The sequence below is a fragment of the Pistacia vera genome, unplaced genomic scaffold (assembly GCF_008641045.1).
Source record: "Pistacia vera cultivar Batoury unplaced genomic scaffold, PisVer_v2 Contig957, whole genome shotgun sequence".
NCBI lineage: Eukaryota > Viridiplantae > Streptophyta > Magnoliopsida > Sapindales > Anacardiaceae > Pistacia > Pistacia vera.
Genome location: NW_022196842.1, coordinates 1 through 20,465, shown reverse-complemented (window position 1 = coordinate 20,465; position 20,465 = coordinate 1). Strand labels below are relative to the sequence as shown.

Here is a 20,465-nt window from a genome sequence, read left to right as displayed (position 1 = left end):
GTTGAGATGTATACAAACTATTTCAGACACCCTGATCATAAAAAAAATAAATAAATTATATATCTTATTCAAGTATGAGTGTCGTGTCATACCCCCATCCACTATAAATATTACATAAATTTTATTTTATTTTTTGAAATCATTACGGTTTACTGATATTCCCAAATTTACATGAAATGTACATTTAATAGCATGCTAAACGGTACGCTGATAATTAGATTAATTATAAACTGAAACACAAAACTTGTAATATAATTTGAAATGTCGATTTTTATGTTAAACTTTATAAATTTTTTATTTGAATATATTGATAGAAAAATATCGTAAATTAAAATTGTTGATGCGTGATTTTGACACCAATGAGTAACATGTGTAAAGTGTTAATCTATTCTCAGAAGTTATATGTGATATGATTGATTTAAGAGCTAATCAATATAATTGAATGCAAATACTGAATAATAAATGAGAAATAATTTTTAAAATGGTTCGGATGCTTAAAGCGATTCTTACATCCACTGTTTCTTTTATATATGAGAGATTACAAGAGGTAGCATAAAACGAACAGCGAACAGAGGTACAATAACTAAGTATTCAGAGAGAATATCGAGTCAGTCTCTTTCTTGTAGGTTATCTTTACTCTAAAAATAAATATTAAAATTAGAATGAGGGTTCAAGATCATAATCCCGAAAATAAGAGGGAAGTCCTCTATTTATAATAGAGGAATTCAAGGTAATGATTACAAATCTGCAAGTGGATAGGTGTCGTGAAAGTCTTTCATTGCCTCCCATTAGCTGATAACTTAGGAAATATCTTCAAATTATCTAGGGTTTGGATAGGTGTGCGATCCTTAGTCACTCATAGACAAAACCTAAATCTGATAAGTTGATAACAGTCGTTATTTTTCTGTCTTGGGTTGACGTGGTAGCACCTGGACGACACAAAGTCTTTCTAAACTCTGATTGGTGCTTGCTGATGTAAGCGTGTGTCAGCCCTGATTTTTTAGGCATAACAGAAACTATTGACAAGAAATAAAATGTTAAGTCTTACATTCAAAATCATTAACTTATTGTTTAAAAATGGTGGATCTGGCCAGAAACAGTCAGATCAAAACACAATCGACTAGATCCGACCAATCATTCGTCGTTCTGACACTGGCGACCGGCAGCGGTTGGCGGCCAATAGTGGCTTGAGTGGGTAGAAGTGTTTTTGTTAATTTATAAACTTTTATTGTAAAATGTAATTGTTAAATATTTTGAGTTAATAGAATAGGGTAACAAGAAACAATTTTCCATTTTCAGTCCAAAAAATGTCTTTGAATAGGATTAGATTTCAAATTGAATTCTGTCAATATTAAAACAAACACGTTTTTTTACTATTTACTTTAAATAGAATAATAAAATAAAGTTTTAAATAGTTAAACAAATAGGGTATTATTTTTCAAACAAGTGCAGTCACTATTTCCAATCAATTAGGTCCCACATCTTTTGCTAGATTATTAGAAAATAGGTAAAAATAAATCTTTGTTGTCACTGCCTCACTGGATAATTTTATTTATTTATATTATTCGGGATATAAAGTAGCAACATGTCTACGCTTTAATAAACAAAATATACGGAAGCGTGCATGCATTCTTTTAATTTTTTTCAGTTGTCTTTGTCTTGGTTACTGTAGGTTTTGCTCATCTTTTTGTTTTTACTTTTGTTTAAATAAATCTTTTTTGTCCCGCTATGGTTGTGACTGTAAAGGCTTCTCATTGTATATATATACGACTGGATTCAAGACATAAACCATTAAACAAAGACAAATGATGATGCCAACAGGGTTCAGATTCAATCCCACCGATGAGGAGCTGATTGAAATATTGGAAAGAAAAGTATCGGGGCAAGAGATGCCTGTGCATGATACTTTCATTGTTGAAAGAAATGTATATGAGCTTGATCCACAGGATCTTGAATGTGTGTTCAGTTTACATTCTCTCTTCATTTCTTTGTTGTTCATTTGATTTCAGTTCAATCATCTTCTCTATTGTCTGTTTTATGTTCGTTTAGAGTTTAGGATTCAGCATGATGTAATGTCTTCATTTCTCCTTAATGCTTAATTTCGGTCCCATGAAGTTCTGACTTTGATTCGCATAGACTCCATATTTCAATTTTATTTGGTTCTTTATTTATAATTTAATTTTCTAAAACACTTTGCATTTGCATGGTTTTTAGATGAAGTTCTGATATTTTGCATTTGCATAATTGCCATGCGTATCATATACTCCATCTTTCTTTTTATGGATAAGAATCAATAGAATTTTCAGTTTCCTTTTTTTTTTTGTTTTTTTTGGTTTAAAAAAAAAAAAGTAAAATTGTTGCTTCATTTGTAAACAAGAATTGCCTAAGTTTCTGTGCAGGACTGAGAGAGAGAGAGAGAGAGAGATCATAAAAGCGAAGTGTATGATTGTTGTTGATAATGACTATTGAAATAACTTAAAATTTGAATCTCACACTCTAAACCAATTAATATGATTTTGATAATGTTGTATATACACCATTAACCTAAGAAACATGAATAAAATTTAATCAGGCAATCATGTTCTATAATTGATTTTACTCTAACATATGTTATTATTATTTTATAATTCGTGCGTATCATTTTAATAAGTTTTATCCCAGCTTATTCATTTAATAAATTTCATATTGTTACAGGGGATCCAACGGTGGTGTTATCTGATAATGAGAGATACTGCTATTATATAAGGGCAACCGATTCCAGAGAAGTAATGGGTCGAGGATGGTGGAGAGCTACCGGTCATGTTAAGAAAATTTATGCTGATAATGATAATATTGAACATGTGGTGGGTTACAAGAGGCCTCTCACATTTGTCAAATTTACCGATAATGAAAGAAATCGAAAAAATGCCTTCAAAACTAATTGGATTATGCACGAATATAACCTTGACTCCAACACAACGGTTTGTGCCCTTTTCATGCTCCTATGTTTAATTTTTGAGTGTTATTTATGGAAAATTATACTATAAAGATTAGGAAAATTATTACTTTTTCAATAACTTGTATTCAAATTTGGAAAAAGAAAATATGTTGGGTGGAATAAGGTCTTATCAATGTGTCAATTCCATGTTCATTTAAGGCCCATTTTTTCCCCCCTTTTGATGAACAATGAACTTTTTCTTTCAAAGAATATCAATGTACCAATGCAAAATATATTAAAAAATAAAAATAGAGGAGCAAAATGTATTATTGCCACCCACTATTTTGATAATCATTTTGCTTCCTAGAGAAATGTCTTCTTATGCCTCATTCATAATTTGATTTTTCAATTTAATTTTTGATTTTTCAGGAATGGAGACTTTGTAAGATCATGTATAAAGGAAAGTCAAGTGTGAAAGAAGAGGTGGATCACAATACTAAGAACGACTACACATTAAGGAGTACTGATTTTGAAGTCAGCTGCAACAGTTCAATAATAATGGTGATGCAACCAAATTTTATTGGTGAAGAAGAACAGGAGCAACCAGAGCTAGACAATTTTTATGAATATGACCCTCATTCTGAAGCCATCAGCAGTTCAATAATGGTGATGCAGCCACAATTCTTAAAGATAGACAATCTGTATGAAACTTTTTCTGAAGTAAGCAGCTCAATGGACATGCAGCTTTTACAGCAATTGCCTCAGATTTTACAACTGGATGATGAAGTGAATGGATCTTATAATTTTAAGGAAAATATGCAAATGGAAGTGATGGATGATCACCAACAACAACAGCAACAATCAAATGCATCATATGATCCGATCTTAACTCACATTACTACTTCGAATTATTTCTTCGATGTATCGGATGAACTATTTCCTAGCCTTTGGTCTTATTAGAATTTTTTTTATTTTTTCTGAGAAACCTCGGTGAAATGAGTGAAATTTACTAGAATTAGCTTTTGGTTAATTTCTGTATAGAAAAATTTATGTCAGGATTGATTCATTTTATCGTTTGAGGTTCTTAAGTTTTTTGTTTGAATGAATGATTTGTTCAATTACACATTCTTCTTTAACTTTTTCTTTTTTTTTCAAGACTATTGGATTTTAATTCTTTCACTAATATTTTAAAATCCTCAACAACAACAACAACCAAAAAAAAAAAAAAGATTTTTTAACAAAAAAAATTCTGATATTTATAGTTGAAAAAATATATCACTATAGGGTCAGCATTGAGAGACAAATATAATGCATCAACATTACTGTTTTCTGATACTAAAAAGAGCATCAATAGCTCGTCGAGATAGGTTGGTTGGGAAAAGAATGTGTCGGAAACTTTGTCCATTCTCTTCCCCAACACAAAGCCAACGTCAAGAGTACATGTCAACACCGGTGCTATATTGGTTGCCCAAATATCATCTATTCAAGGTTAGTGATAATTATTAATTATTTTTTTTCATTTCTCGTTGTATGATGTATGGTTGATAAAATATGGTTTCTCGGTGTTGAAATCCATGAAAGGTAGTTTATTGTTGGGATGGGAGCGGGTTGGGGTAGGGTGGAGCCGGGGATCCCATTCTCTGGGCCTATCCTCAACCCCTTGGGGATTCCTCAAGCCCGACCCATCCTTAGGGTCGGGGATGAAGGGGGATCCCAAGCCCAGCCTATGGGGATTAGGTTGACCCTCGGCCTCGCCTCCGTCAACGAGGTCTTTGCGAGGTCAACGGGGTCAACGGTTATAATGGGCTTTAGGATTCTTGACTGTGTGCTAGGTTAGGGCTTTGATGGGCTTTAGGATTCTTGAGCGTGGGTCGGGTTAGGATTTTCATGGGCATTAGAGCCTTAGGTTTTTTATTTTTTGTTTTTTAAAGTAAATTATCATTGAATAATACTTTGCGTACTAACGGATTTTACTAACCAGTGTACTAACCTTTGTTAAAATCACATATAGTACCCGTACTATGCGTATGGCACCCGTACTATGCTTTAAGTTAGTACATTGGTTAGTAAAATCCGTTAGTACGCATAGCATTACCCATTATCATTTGTATCTAATTTTTAGAAGTACAAGGGTTTGTTTTTTAATAGATTAAGATGTTTTAGGTTTATTCATTTTTAGATAAGTAAAAAGCTAAAATATTTAGCTTTTATTTGAATACAAAAACATTTATTATTACTCATTTATATATGATTTCACTCAATGTTCCCACAATTATAATCAAATTTGATCAATTAATAGTGTGAAAATAATAATTATTAAAGTGGTAATTTCTTGACAAATGTGATATTTTTTTAGAAAAGAAAATGATTAAGATAATTTCAAGCAAAATTACTGGACAAATTAATTACAGATTATTATTTAAATGAAATGTTACAAATTAATTATAACATGTAGTAAGACTTGTTAGATATAATCCATGATCAATTATAATATGTAGTAAGACTTGTTAGACTTGTTAGATATAACATTATTAACTTGTTAGATATTTAGTAAAATTAGATATTAGAATTCAGAAAATATTATTGTCTAAAATTAGATATTAAACTTATGTGATACAATTTATTGTGTCTCTCCATCTTTATAATACACATAAAGTTCATTTGCCTTCTTCTAATAAATTGGTAATTTTAATTTACAACGATTTTAATTTGTTCTTGTATAAAGTTCCTCTTCCTTCTTCTAGTTAATTTGTTTAGTTTGTTTCATTGATTAATTTTCAACTATTCAAATTAATATAATATTAACAAGATTTATTGAATATTGATAAGATTGCATAGAAATATCTTATATTAAAGTTTTTTAATGAAATGGTATTATGTATTTTTATGCAATATATATATATATATATATAATAATAAAATTATTTCATTATCGATTATAGAAATAACACACTTCAAATTTAATACTTAAAAGCATGAATTCATCATCATTGCAAGGAAAGCACAACATCAAAAATATGGTGGAAACTTTTTTAAAAACTAGAGTGTGATAATTTTTAAAAACTAGAGTGTGATAATAATTTAATGAAACCATATAAAAGATTAAAAAAATTTCGTATTAATATAAAATTAGGTATATAATTTGCAACTCATCGTCTATATGGAATTATTTTAGATGAAAGGGATTGTGTTATTAGGAGATTATTTCTTAGAAATTAATACCTTCTTGAGTTTCATTTGTATAACATAAAAAGTTAAAGAAATTTCAAAAATATTTACCTTATATTGAAATTTATTTAAATAATATTAAAAGAGCAATAGCATTTATATTTCTTTAAATTAAAAGAACACACACACGTGTGTGTGTGTGTGTGTGTGTGTGTGTGTGTGTGTGTGTGTGTGTGTGTGTGTGGGGGAGAAGGTCAATCTCCATCCCCAGCCCATCCCTAGGGTTGGGGAATTTTCTTGGGTCCGAGCCCGTCCCGATCCTTGACTGGGCGAGGCAAACACCTATCCCCAATTTATGAGATGCACAACTTCAATGGATCATGTTTATTTTCTAGAAAACCACAATCCCTCGCAATGCCTCATGAGTCAGGGGTTGTTATGGGCCGATTTTGGACAATAGATCTTGTTTGATTTTCCAGATTCGTTCAATGCCAATCATGACTTAGCACAACTAGATCAAATAGTAGAACCGAAATCAATCGTGCTGGCAATGCCGACGCTGACAATTTGTGAGTAATTAATGAGGAGGTGCAAACTCTAACGTTGACAAACTGGTAATCCAAATCTGGTTGCGGGGACTTCAACCGCTCCACAGATGATGGACATGACTGGAGCATTGACCACAGTTGTCCAAACTCTACAACAACAGATGGCTACCTTGCAAGGGACAGTACCAGGGTAGCAGGCCCCAAATCCACTTAACATAACTAGCACTGCAACTCCGACTGAGAGACTGAAATAATTTTGTTATAAAAATATACGTTCCTTTGGTTCACGTATTAGGAAAATTATTCTAGTTTTCCCAAAAAAATTAATTTTATTTTTTTTAATCTCTTTAAATTTGTTAATTTAATTAAATAATAAAATTTGACAAAAACACCACGATAACCTAAATTTACTAGATTTCGGCTACTACTACCGAAAGGTGGCTGGAATTTGATGTAATACGTCGATCTAGCGTTTTCCAACCAGATCTACGGCCAATCGTAGACAGTTGTCAACGACGGCCGTATCTTTGGCCGTCATTAACGACCAAATGCGGCTAAATCTGGCCGTCAATGGCCAAATCTAGCCGCAGATCTGGCATTTTCCGGCCAGATCCACCGAAAATGCTACATTAGCGCACTACCGGCAAAATCAAGCTGATCATGCGCCGATAAGGCAACTCCGACCACCCTCCGACGGTGGTGGCCGGCTATTTGTATTATGAGTGGATTAAAAGTGTTTTTGTTAACTTTGAATATTTTATTATAAGGATGTTTAGTAAATAAATAAACATAGGAGTATTTATGTTAATTTTTAAAATTTTAAATCGTAATACCCACCTAATTTAAATTTTTTTAAAAGATTATTCTAAAAATTACCTAATAATAAACCAAACGGAATCATAGTTGTCATAAAATTATAGTTCTTATAATGATCAATAACTATATGATTATCGTTACCTAGTATGATATCCTATATTTGATATTCCTTTCACATTTTAGGTCTGATAAAACTTTAATCTAGTTATAACATTTTTCAATCATTTTTATAGTAGATATAAAAAGTTATGCAATCATTGATATGCAATCATTGACATGCAATACTGAAGATTGATTTTGCCTCGTATTTTATATTCAATTTACTATTGCAATTGTTTTTGTTGCATTTCTTGTTCAAAATTAACATGGATCATCAATTGATGGTTTTCTATATGTCAATTATAATGATTAAAGCTTGTTGCTTTTTTCTCCTATGTACTGTTAAAATGGAATGTCTACAAATAATAAAATAAAATTCAGGGTCTTATTTTAATTGTTGTATATATAAAAAGTTAAAACCTCCTTTACTCGATGTAACATTCTTTAGGAGCTTTTTGTTTCTTCGTAAAATATTTGAATAATGCACGGAGGGAGTTTCAACTTTATCAGATAGGAATTTGGATTTTAATTGTGATTATAAATTGTAAAGAAAAATTCAATTGTTCTTAATGCTGGTGTTTCCTATTTTTATTTTTTATTTACGTCACATTTTATTCAAAAATTCACCATGAAATGAAAAAAAAATTGTAATAACTAGAATAATATATATATATATATTTAGAGAGATACATTATAGGTCAATCATGATATAATATATATTTTTGGGTTACAAGTTTTCCTATTAATTCAAAACCCTAAAAATTAGGACATTAGTCTGTGAACAATTGAAGGCTATAATGCTAGGGCTTTTGAAAAGGAATGGCCGATGAGTGGAATGGCGGCAACGGCGCCGATTTTTGATGAGCGAATCGACCGGAAATTACAAAACAATGTTATTGGAAAAAACCCTTTGTCGCCGACAATTGGGGAGGCAACGGGGGAGGGATGAGATGTATTTTGGTTAGGAGACTGAGGAGAGTGTTTTCATGGTAATTGGGAGTGTTATTGTCACTGAAAATAGGCCCTATTTGACGATATTGACTGTGGTGTTTGATGGGTTTTTACAAGATTTCAAACCTATGGGGACTTACATGTAATTTTGAGGAGTGTTTTGTTAGATTTTAAACATTTGAACACCGATTTGACCCACAGTTCACATTGGTTAAATCGCTCGACCCATGACCCGGTGGGCTGACCAGGTCACAACACGAGTCGGGTTTCTAATCACTAATATATTTATCTCTGTCTTTATAAATTCTATGTATAAAAATAAGATTTATTTTTCCATGTACCCTTAATGGTCCTTAAAAAATTAAAAAATATATATTTCATTCATTCGCTACATTCTTCGCTCATTCTGCAAATAAAATGTATTGTTTTACAAATTACAAATAAAATGTAATGTGTATTTGATTATTGGATCCTCACAAAAAAAAAAAATAATAATAATAATAATAATGGATTAATTTGCAGTCCAATGATTCACATATTGGGACTATAATAATAATAATAATAATAATAATAATAATTTGAATAATTAAATTAGAAATAAAAATCATATTACCTAAAATCTTAATATAAGAAGTACGATTCATTGATAAAATTAGTAAAAAAAATCGATCATCTTAAAAGATATTGTGGGAGTTCCGAGTAAATTAGACGCCGCCAATAAAGTTAAAATTAAATTTAGCTTTTGACTGTTAATTTAGTGTTTAATCAACAGGTAAATGTGCTGCAATTTTCTCCAATTAACAAAGCATTGATTTAACCTGTCCTCAATTTGCACTGCTTGATTTTACCTGTGACGTAACGTTAAATTCCTCTTTGATTAGTGAAGTAATAATCAAAAGCTTTCACAAAGAGGTTTTTGTTTCTTTGTGAAATAAAGTCATAAAGAGATCGCGTGAGTTTCTTCTTTATTCGACAAGGTTGGATCTTGGCTGCGAAATATAGTTTTCTTTTTTTTTTTTTTAATATTTTTGGTAGATTAAAACATTTTATTAAGTTACATATATACAAGTATATCAAAAGATAGATAAAGATATCTTTTCTACAGTAAATTCTAATTGTTAATTATTATTTTTTCTTTAAGAAATTATTGGGATATTTTGGCCCGCTTTTCTTATTTGTTTCTATGTCAAGATGTATATTTTATGGAAGAACTATGCAACAAAAATACAATTGAAAATAGGAATATAATTTAAGAAATTGAAATCTGAATCCTATTAGAATTAAAATATCTCATATCCTACCTATAAATATAGGAATGAGAACTAATTCAAGATTATGAGAGAATGTGAGAACACAAGGTATTTGATGTAAGAGTTATTAAACACCATAGGGAGAGTGTCTTAGAAATTGGGATCGTTTTCGCTTTGTTTTATATATCAGGTTTATGGTCATGTGTACTCTTGTATATCATATTCATAAAACTATAGTGAATTTTCCTCATCCATAGATGTAGGCGGATTATGTTAAACCACGTAAATATCGTGTCTCTTTATGTGGTGTGATTTTATTCATATGTTATTAATCTCGAATGTATGTATTCCATTGTACAATCTCCTAACAGAAATTACTGCAACGACAAGCGTTATACAATGACACACCAATATTTTTTGTGACATTGTTGCTAAGTTATAGTGAGATACACATTTTCAAGTTCGAACAACGACTCATATGCGTTGGAATAGGTCTTTTTTGTTATGGTGATTGTCGACATTATTATTTAGAATGTAAATTTGTAAAATTAATTTTTTTATAATGTAATAAAAATATACATGTAATTTGATAATGTTAAACTATTATTAATTCATTTATGAAATTTGAGATAATCTCATATATTTACTGTTAATTATATGCATGTGATCAGTTTACTAATTTAAAACTTTATAATTACTTTAAACACGTGCAATCTTGGGTGTCCTGATGATCATTAAAAAATCATTGGATACAATCTCCTAGATTCTTCATATAAAACTCAACATGTATACTAAAAGTAAGAACGTTTAATTTGTGGCCCACGATGCAAAAGTTTAAGGTCAATAGCATACCAATCTCGTTATTAGTTTTTTCTTGAAAGAAAATAAATTATAGATATCTACACTGTCTTTAATTATTAAAGTTATATTCAAAATCATATGAAATTCACCTCTCGATAATATTCAATATGTATATGTTTGGAAATTTCTATAATTTAGTTTCTAACTAGACCTGTTAAGATCATATTTGTCCTTCCCCATTCTAGTTATGAATTGTTAAAAATTTAATATCAAATTTCTTTTGAGGATATTAATTAAAAATTAACACATACTTCTAATCTGAGCTCTCCTAAGCTTTAATTTTTTTTTATTATTATTATTATTATTTTTTTTTATAACTGGGGTATTCGGGTCAGCTTACGCACATCTTAACTAATCATCGGGGTTCCTTGAACACTTTACAAACCTAAAGGATTAAGTAAACCACAATATTATTATGGTAGGTAACTCCAAGGTTTGAACCTAAAAATTCAAAAAAAGGGAACAAACCTCCACCGCTAAACTAACCCCTTTGGGTTTGGCCTAAGCTTTATTATTGTCTAAACATATTTACAATCTGCCCAGTTTGAGGGTCTCTTTCAATGTTTTTTTTTTTTTTTTGAAAAAAGAGAAATATATAGATGACCAATAACGACTGCATTTTCCTAAAAGGTGGAGCCAATAATTTTTCTTCTTAGGGGATTGTGAATGACAAAGAAAAGACATAAATTTAACCTTAGAATTGAACCTAAACAAATTGTGTAGCGGACCCCAATGTGGCTCCCCTTCTGATTGTACTAAATTCGGATGTCCATAGCAATATCTTTCATTGGCTATAAAAGTAACAACAACAAATTCTTATAAGATCAATATATGTGTTGAATGAGTACAAGTCTATTATCCTTACCAATTCAAGTCTTTTCTTGGTTATTTGTGGTTAGGATTTTTTTTTTTGGTCGTCTTTATCTAATTAGCTTAAAGTTAAACATTCGGTATTTTTCTAAGAGTATTAGTTTGGGATTCTGGTTTGATTTAAGCCGAACATAAGGTAAAGGGGTCGCTTTGAGTTTAATACTATTGCTTGTGTTAAGCGTTTGTTTTCTGTTGTCTTAATCTGATAACTTAAGCTTTTAAGTCAGACATTTGGTTTTTTCAAGTGTATTATTTTGGGATTCCAGTTTGGTTTTTAAACATAAAGGTAAAGGGGTCAGTTCGAGTTTAATATTATTGCTGTGAGTTGTGTTAAAATTCTGAACTAGGTCCACAAAAATGATTCCAACTGGGTTTAGATTCAATCCCACCGATGAAGAGCTCATTGATATACTGAAAAGAAAAGTATGTGGACAAGAGATGCCTCTCCATGATCGTTTTATTGTTAAAAGAAACATATATGAGCTTGATCCTCAAGACTTTCATTGTGCGTTAAGCTACATTTTGTCTTTCTTCTCTCTTCATTTATTTGATAATTCTTCTGTTTAACACTTATGATGTCCCGTATGCTTGGGTTTTCTTTGACATTCTCACTGTGTGCTTGGATTTATTTATTTTTATTCTTTTTCAACTAGATTTTGCATTAGCATCATGGGATATTGTGAAAGTAATTTTATATATATATATATTAAATATGCTTCTACGGTCGTCATTAAAGTATGGGCATCCTCAACTTCTTGTTTCTTTTCAAAACTTGTCTCTGCTACAATGAAGTCTTGACTTAACATTTGCCTATAGTTCTCTCATTCCAACCTTGCACAGAGACTTACATTTACATAAACTGAAAAACTTTCTTTTTCTTTTTTTGTTTTTGATTTTGTATAGTTTCTCAATTTGGATTGGGCATCATCTTTTCTACCAGGATGCTCAGACGATTTTCCGATGCATTGTATTGCGTCGGAGTAGAGTGACATCGACATAGGAAATAACTAGTCTGGCGTTGGTCCTACGCCAGTGTTGCCCTTTTTACTAGTGGTGTCATATCAGAGATATAGAGAAGCTTTAAGTGTGTGCAGATTAACATATATAATAGAGAATGATTCATATACTAAGAGATCATTATTAGACAAATGAGTCATATTTAATTTCTTGTGGGTTTAGTCAACATAGTAACGTTACCAATTAACAATGCAATGATATTTTTAAACTATATATATATTTTTTTTTTTTCTGATTTATCTATTTTCTATGTTGATATAGGGGATCACACCGTTGTCTTACCCAGTAATGAGAGATATTGTTACTATATGAGGGAGACTGATTCCAGAGAAGTACCAGAACGAGGATGGTGGAGAGCTACAGGTCACGTTAAGAAAATCAATGCCAACGACAAAAATGTGGTGGGTTACAAGAGACCCCTAACATTTATTAGGTTTAGAGATAGTGAAAGAAAGCGTAAAAATGCCTTCAAGACCAATTGGATTATGCATGAATACAGTCTCAACTCAAACACAACGGTTAGTCCTAATTTGTTTTTGTTTTCTTAATTTATATATCAATATCCATCCTTTTTTTTGCAAGTATATATTAGGAATCAATCTCTAGTTAGAATGTCCAAATATTTATTATGTCAGAGCTATACTTAATCAATCACTATTGGATTTTTATCTACAAAATATTATTTCAATCCAACAAGTGAATCCAATGGTATTTAAGTATAGTTCAGATGTAATTAATATCAGGACATCTTAGCTAGAGAATATCCGTGTATATAATGCTATATGAACCTATCCTAGTATGTTGTAAGTCATTACTGTTATGATTATTCATGGTATATATTTCTTGTAAATCCTTAGGCTTAATTTCATTATATAATAATACATGTCGTGTTTCTTTTGAATCTCAATCATAAAGACTTCACAAAATCATATATGGGATTTTAAGTTAAATATGAAAGCCCAATTTAGGATAGTTTTATCTTTCACTTTCTTTTACTAAATCCTTTTCTAATATCTTTCTTATTAGATAATGGTAAAAAAATTTGTGACAACACTTATAGTCAAGTACTAATTCATGGTTCAGGCTGAGACCTTTATTAAGAAGAATAGAAAGGAATAAACGAATTGACTTTAGGGATTTAAAAAAACTAATAGGAAGAAGAAATAATATAAAGTATATTTAACATGCATGAATACTCAAAAAAAGAACTTTTTTTTTTAGTGGCTTTTTGACCAGAATTGATCGCTAGCATGCTTCTAAAGTGACTAGAAATCACTACTATCAACTCTACTTTGTAATGTCCTTTCCACTTCTTCTTCTTTTCTCAGCAATTCCTTTTGGTGATCCTGAATATACTCAGTTTCTGTTGAGAACATCTAAATTTTCTTCTTTTTCTTTTTCTTTTTTTCAGGAATGGAGGCTTTGTAAGATCAAGTACAAGGGCAAGGCAAGTGTAAAAGAAGAGATGGAGAATATTAGAAAAGGTTACTTTAAATTAACGAATAGTTTTGAATCGAGCAGCCCTTCAATAATGGTGATGGAGCCTGATTTTGTTGACGAAGAACAACAACAACGACAACAACGACAGCTCTTAAACCTAGAAAATAATTTGCAGGAAACATATGATTCAATGGGCATGGAGCTTCATTTTTTTAGTGAAGCACAGGAGAAAATATTACAAGTGCCAGAGGCTTTACAACTTGATGATGAAGTGATGAATATGCAAATTCTGGATCACCAACAACAAGATCAACAGCAATCAAATGCTTCATATGATCCAATTTTAACTCACATTTCGAATTCAGATTATTATTTTGATGATCAAATGGAGCAGCCGGATTCATCAGAGGAATTATTTCCCAGCCTTTGGTCTTGGTAAAATTAGAATAAGGTAGCTTGCATGAATGTTTGATTATATATATTTATTTCAGATTTCTCCAGTTTTGTATGATTAAGAATTATATTTTACATATATGTGTTCGTTTTGATTCATGCAATAGTTTCATTTACTTAATTTTTATATTCTTTGAAGTGGTTTGAGAGAATGATTTGTTGACAGAATTATAAAAGAAAAGATCTTGGAGAGTATTTCAGTTTAAAAAATTAGATTTATTAACTATTAATAGAGATAAAAGAAAAAGAAAAAAAAGTCAATCTCCTGGGTTCTTTAACTTACATTTTTTAACGATGGCCAAAATGTAATTAGATTTTGATAATCTACAAAAAAATTAATCAATCAAATTTACTATACAAGGGGATAAAATTTACTATACCAGGGGATAAGAGGCAAACCACCAAAAAAAAAAAAAAAAGGGATCAATCAAATGTAACATCTCTTTTGCTTAAAAGATATTTATTTTCTAGGCAATACTACACTTACAATCCAATCTCGCAAATTTTCTCTCATAATCTCAACACGATAGTTCGTAATTGGTCAACTCATAATAGATCCCGTCTATCCAATTGTGTGCTAACTAATTACAAACTATATCACGTTAAAGTTGTGAGAAGAAATTTATAAAATTGAATTATAAATCAATCTTTATTATTATTTCCTTGCCATCACGACAATATATTTCTCTTGTGCAGTCCAATGTAGAGCTGTTGAAAATTTCATCCTGGGAGTACGGAAAAAGTACTTACTTTGGTTCAATAAAATCTAAAAAAATTATTATAATCCCTGTCAGATTATTGCGGTCAAAGAAAATTAAACGGTGTAAGGGTATAATTGTCATTTTACACTTTTAAGAATAGTAAAACCAAATTAAAAAAATCAAAAAGAAACATTTTAATTATAAAAGTATAAAATTATCTTCATTAAGAAAAAGAAAAACAATTAAGGACAATAAAATTACAAATAACATTTGACATGAGAATTTTTTTTTATTTTTAGTTTTTTTATTTTAAATCTTTAATTTTAGTTTTGAAAATGTTTTCAATTTTTTATAAATTCTATTTATTTTTGTTTTTTTATTTCATTGTAGTTTTATTATATTGATCTCTAAAGTCCTAATTTTTTATTCTTCCTAATAAGATAAATGGGTGTATAATATACATTTCAGTTTCACACTCAACAGGGACTATAATGACATTTTCAAATTTTACCGGATCAAAGGGTATTTTCTCCAAACCTCAGGGATGAAAATGTTATGAACTCTCCTCTGCATGATAGGTGTCACCCAAACGTGGAACAAGAGTAATAAATTAAACCTTATTTGTAAATGTACCCGAATAATTGATAATATCTCACTTCTTCCACCAAAAACTTGATATAGTAACAGTTGTGTATCACAAGTTAAAAGTTAAAGATCATCATTGATTAATCCTTGGATTCTTCTATATACGGCAACACTAACATGATCGAATCTTTGGGGACGACTTTTGAGAACCTTGTCAATCACTTTTTATCTTCGATAACATTTCCACTATATTTTTTATTTGATTCATGATTTCTTATGATATCATGTCACTTCTATTTTAAAACTTAAATTTTTGTTCTTAGGCTTGTGTCAAATTTGTGTTTTCTTGATCATCTTCTATCATATCCCACGGATCTCGAGAGATGAAGAGTTATGTTAACAACTAAAATATCTTAAAAGTATATTAGAGTTTAATCAAATGATGAATAATTATTTGGTATATTTTTTTTAAAAAGGTTTTTAAGATAGAATAGTTGTTTGGTATATTTTCTAAAAATATTTAGATTATTTTTTTAACCTCCTATATTTGTTAATTTAGCTAAACACTTCAACAATAAGAGTTTAAAAATTAACTAAAGCACTCCAGTCACCCAAAAGGAAAGCCGATCGTTAGCCACCACGGCCAGATGATAGCCGATAGTCGTCGGAACGCCACACAATCGGTTGGATCTGGCCGATCGTGCGTCGACATAGTCGTTTTCGACCAGAATGTAGCCGTTGAAAGCCAAATTCTGGTTGTTGCTACATCTATAAATCTAGCTATCGTCAACGACCAAATCTCGACCATAATTGTTAGTGCATGCCCTAGGAACCAATCGTGTTATCGGTTCCAGGACATTATATCTTGTACAAATTTATTATTAAAAGAAAGAGTTTTGATTCCACATGTTGTTTATTACTTCTTCTGTATATTTAATATTGCATGTAAAATATCCAGATGACACAGATCTACAAAAGATCAAGTCATGGAAGCATTCCCAACGTAGGTAGTGTTAATTGGACAATAACATTGTATAGTAGGCATGCTGAATGTCTCTATTAAATATCATGTGATGGTGAATATCATGTCTCCATTAAATATCATCTTATATAAACGGTTGCATCCGAATTAATGTATTGGTAAGAAATAATTATCCATGGATAGCTAGTACTAACCAAGGGTAATAAGGATTTATTATATATTATTATTGAATCGTATTCAATAATGGAGGCAATAGTGCATTGGTTTTATTCTAAAGAGTTATAATATTTAATGGGATTAAAATTTGGGTTAATTATGAATTGACCATAAAACCAAGGGCTTGAAATAAATGCTCTTTCCAAGATTAATTTTAAATTATTTGAGCCATTCCCAAAACAATTTAAAATTGCACTTTGTGCCCATGGTATATAAATAAAGTGTTATACCATTTTTTTCAAAATGAAAAACAAAAACACTCACTTTCTCTCTCACTCATATTAGGCTCTCTTTTCCTTGGCTTGAGTAGACTACATTTTGAAGTTCTTCAAGTTCATTTGAAGAATTAAGACTGAAAGAAAGAAGATTCAAGAGTTGAATAGTAAAGGAGTAGGTAATATTTCACCCTTACCTTGTAATATTTTTGGCTCATGTGTTATGTTTGTGTTCTACCTTGGATCCATCACTTTGGTCATCATTTTCACTCTATTTCCATGTCCTAAATGAATGAATCCCAACAAGAATCTGACCCTCAACGGCCAGATCTCAGGCCATAAATGTGGCCGAAAACGACCAGGTCATGCACTATTCCGGCCATGTCGAGCTACAATGGTTGTCAGCGATAGCCGCCAACGATGGTTGCTAGCAGGCGATGGTGGTCTTGGGTGGATTAATTTTCAGATTAGAATAAGAGAAAATTGAGAGAGAAAGAGAGAGGACGGTAAAGGAAGGAAAGAAAGAAAAAATTTTTAAGTTGGAAAAATGTTTTCAGTTGAATATAGTTGGATAATCTGAAAACAAGTCTCACCCTCTTTTCATTTTTAGACAAAAAATCTTATTTTAGTTGAATTGATTTTCATATTGGATTGGCCCAATAAGTAAATAAACACATATCCTATTTTTTAATTCAAATAGATTAGCAGAATAATGATACAGGATAGTGTAACAAACAAAGGCTTAGTCTATGTATACTTCCTTCTAATCATTTTTATTGTAAATGCATGAGTCTTGATTAGAAATGCCATTTACTTATGAAAGCTCCAAGAAAACATGGTTTTTTTTTTTTTTTTTCTTTTGGGACCAAAATATCACTTTTCAATATGTGGGGATTAAATAGATTTGTCAAGTTTTACATCTTTATAATTTAACCCATCCGGTCAATCAAATTACATATCTAGATTTTATTTAAATTTTAGGCTAAATTGGCATTTTTTTTTTTAAATGACGGAGGTTTTCGGGCCCCCACTTTCCTCAAGGTCCACTATAAGCCAAACCCAGGACATGCCAGGCTAAATTGGCGTATTTTAGAGTTTGAGGGTTAAATCTTGAACTTTGACCCATCCAGTCCACCGAATTTGCTTCTGAATTGGCCATAATCACTCTAAAAAAATGCTCTACCAAGTCGATCGACCGGTGTTGTTTTTGAGGGTTATAAAGGCCAGAGCCTCGTAGACAAATTTATTGTAGTGGTGGATGAATTTTAAGTAATTCAAGATTTATTCTCCATAAAATTATTATTTATTAACAAGTTTAAAATTGGTATTTTAACCATCAAAGTTGGTCAAATGCAAATTCATACCGACGGAGACTGAGGTTTTTATTACTGGCCCCCCTGAAGGGTTGTTAATTCCGGCGGCACAGCCCTAATTGGAAAGTATGAAAAACTCCCTTGCCGTTAAGACTGCATCCAAAAAAGTCAACCAAAGTCAAGGGATTTGTAGTCTTTTTCCATTTTGACCTTCTATGCTATATGGTGATATGAAATTACTAAAAAGCCCATCGATTGATAATTACTAAAATATCCTAATATGATAGGGATTATGTTTCAATGTTAGTAACTTTGCGGCTAGACAGCAAGACTTTAGCATCCGAGTGAGTTACCCAAAGGTCATGTATTCAAGTTTTACAAAGTGATCATCTATCACATTTGTGACTTACTTGACCAATTAGGTTTGTAAAGTGTTCAGTAGACTACAAAAATTAGTTGAGACACGCACAAACGGGCCGAATACCCAATTAAAAAAAAACTTACCCCAAAAAAAAAAAAAAGTGAAAAATAATGATTTAAAAACCCAAGTTCGCTGTAATGGAACAATTACTTAAGATACTTATGATTTTTTAAATAATAATTTAACGTTGTTATTTTTTTAACATTAAATTAAGACATGATTTTATTAACATTTTTATTCAAGGTCACTTAGATAAAATTTGGCTTATGAAGTAATGCTTGTGCAATAAATTACTTGAGAAAACATTTTTATTATTAATTTATCAATTGGGCAGTGTTGACGTGTACATGGCAAGGCCAAAAAACATCAGACGTTGCACATGGCCACTGCACAAGACGGTTGCACTGAAGAGTTTTTACTTTTTTAGGCCATATAAGATACAAAATTTCAGATGAAACCCCGAACATTTTTCATAAAACTTCATCAACCATGCAAGGCAATTCAAGCTCATCAGGGCAATCGGTTTCTCATTCAAATATTGAGCTACAAGAAGAGATTGATGGATGCATAATAAAGTTTTTCAACAGAAGGTGTGACTGTGGATACAAAGCTCTACTTCAAGTGTTGCTATGGAAAATGTCAATTGACTTCTACACATTTTGGAAACCAACAATTGGGGAGTTCAATTCAACAATATTAACACAATCAACAACTAGTATGCAAAATGCTAGAGGAATGAATTAAGAAAGATATACACAAAACTGCAGAAAATGGAGGAAATGCAAGATAAGCTGCCATGAGAATGAAATTTCAAGTTTGTAACAGAAGTGGGATGCAATGCATGGTGATCTAAGAAGTTCTAACAAAAACTTGTCTTTCATAATATATATGCTGATTATTGGGATATGTGTAGTGATGTTAATGAAGTAAAACAATGTAAGAAATTTAATAATAATATAGACTTTCATATTATAATAAAAACCTGATTATTGTTTTCCAAGGTATCACAAGAACATTCAAACAATCACATTTTTAATGGTGTCCCAAACAAACAACAGAAACAGTAATAAAAACCCAGAAACATAAAATGATATTAAACCATCAAAAGCAGTTGATTTGTTCATTGGATATAACAAGTCACCAATGAAGAAATCAATCGCGCACACCTATTGGGTGGAACAAAAAACATACACTACATTCTAGCATTACTCGTGGCTGAGAAGGTCCAACAAATTGGGATTCCTGTTCTTGAACTTCTTTATCAATCCTGTCCCACACTGCCATATAAAGTTCTTACATCAAAAAATAAATAAATATATAAATTTCATAAAAAAAGGCAATCAAAGAAGCAATGAAAGGTAACCAAGAAAACAAACTTACATTGAGGTTATCTTCATCAAATTGTGATCCTGTTTCTTCATCCTTAACATGACTAGGCTTGGACAAATTGACCTCTCCAGTATCTCCACTTGCCCTTGATGATTCAGAAGGCGATGCCTGGGGTGTAACACTTGTAGAAGTTTTTTTCTCTATTTTTCTGCATTGTTAAAGGACAAAGATCAGTTTGAAGACAAATAGTTTTAAAAGATTATAACACAAATTTGGGAAATTACTCACCATTGCTCTCATTCTCTTCTTGGCA

General features: G+C 31.0%; 2 protein-coding genes and 1 long non-coding RNA gene across 3 annotated transcripts; 2 read left to right on the top strand and 1 right to left on the bottom strand.

The window, feature by feature from the left end:
• The first annotated feature begins 1,808 nt into the window (after positions 1 to 1,808).
• Positions 1,809 to 3,877, top strand: LOC116121042 (NAC domain-containing protein 83-like). Its single transcript, XM_031406997.1, has 3 exons — positions 1,809 to 1,956; positions 2,695 to 2,960; positions 3,347 to 3,877. Exons 1-3 carry the CDS (start codon positions 1,809 to 1,811, stop codon positions 3,875 to 3,877), a joined length of 945 nt encoding a protein of 314 aa, XP_031262857.1.
• A 7,960-nt stretch (positions 3,878 to 11,837) lies between these two features.
• On the top strand, positions 11,838 to 14,376 carry LOC116121041 (NAC domain-containing protein 83-like). The gene is made up of 3 exons (XM_031406996.1): positions 11,838 to 11,985; positions 12,759 to 13,015; positions 13,909 to 14,376. Exons 1-3 carry the CDS (start codon positions 11,838 to 11,840, stop codon positions 14,374 to 14,376), a joined length of 873 nt encoding a protein of 290 aa, XP_031262856.1.
• A 5,419-nt stretch (positions 14,377 to 19,795) lies between these two features.
• On the bottom strand, positions 19,796 to 20,465 carry LOC116121040. The gene is made up of 3 exons (XR_004126645.1): positions 20,441 to 20,465; positions 20,204 to 20,360; positions 19,796 to 20,100 (listed from the first exon to the last, which is right to left on the bottom strand). It is a non-coding gene; the product is annotated as an uncharacterized LOC116121040 (long non-coding RNA).

Coding starts and splice junctions, on each gene's coding strand:
- LOC116121042 (XM_031406997.1), top strand. CDS start 1,809: ATGATGCCAACAGGGTTCAGATTCAATCCCACCGATGAGGAGCTGATT. Junction 1,957..2,694: donor TGATCCACAGGATCTTGAAT/GTGTGTTCAGTT, acceptor ATATTGTTACAG/GGGATCCAACGGTGGTGTTA. Junction 2,961..3,346: donor ACCTTGACTCCAACACAACG/GTTTGTGCCCTT, acceptor TTGATTTTTCAG/GAATGGAGACTTTGTAAGAT.
- LOC116121041 (XM_031406996.1), top strand. CDS start 11,838: ATGATTCCAACTGGGTTTAGATTCAATCCCACCGATGAAGAGCTCATT. Junction 11,986..12,758: donor TGATCCTCAAGACTTTCATT/GTGCGTTAAGCT, acceptor ATGTTGATATAG/GGGATCACACCGTTGTCTTA. Junction 13,016..13,908: donor GTCTCAACTCAAACACAACG/GTTAGTCCTAAT, acceptor TCTTTTTTTCAG/GAATGGAGGCTTTGTAAGAT.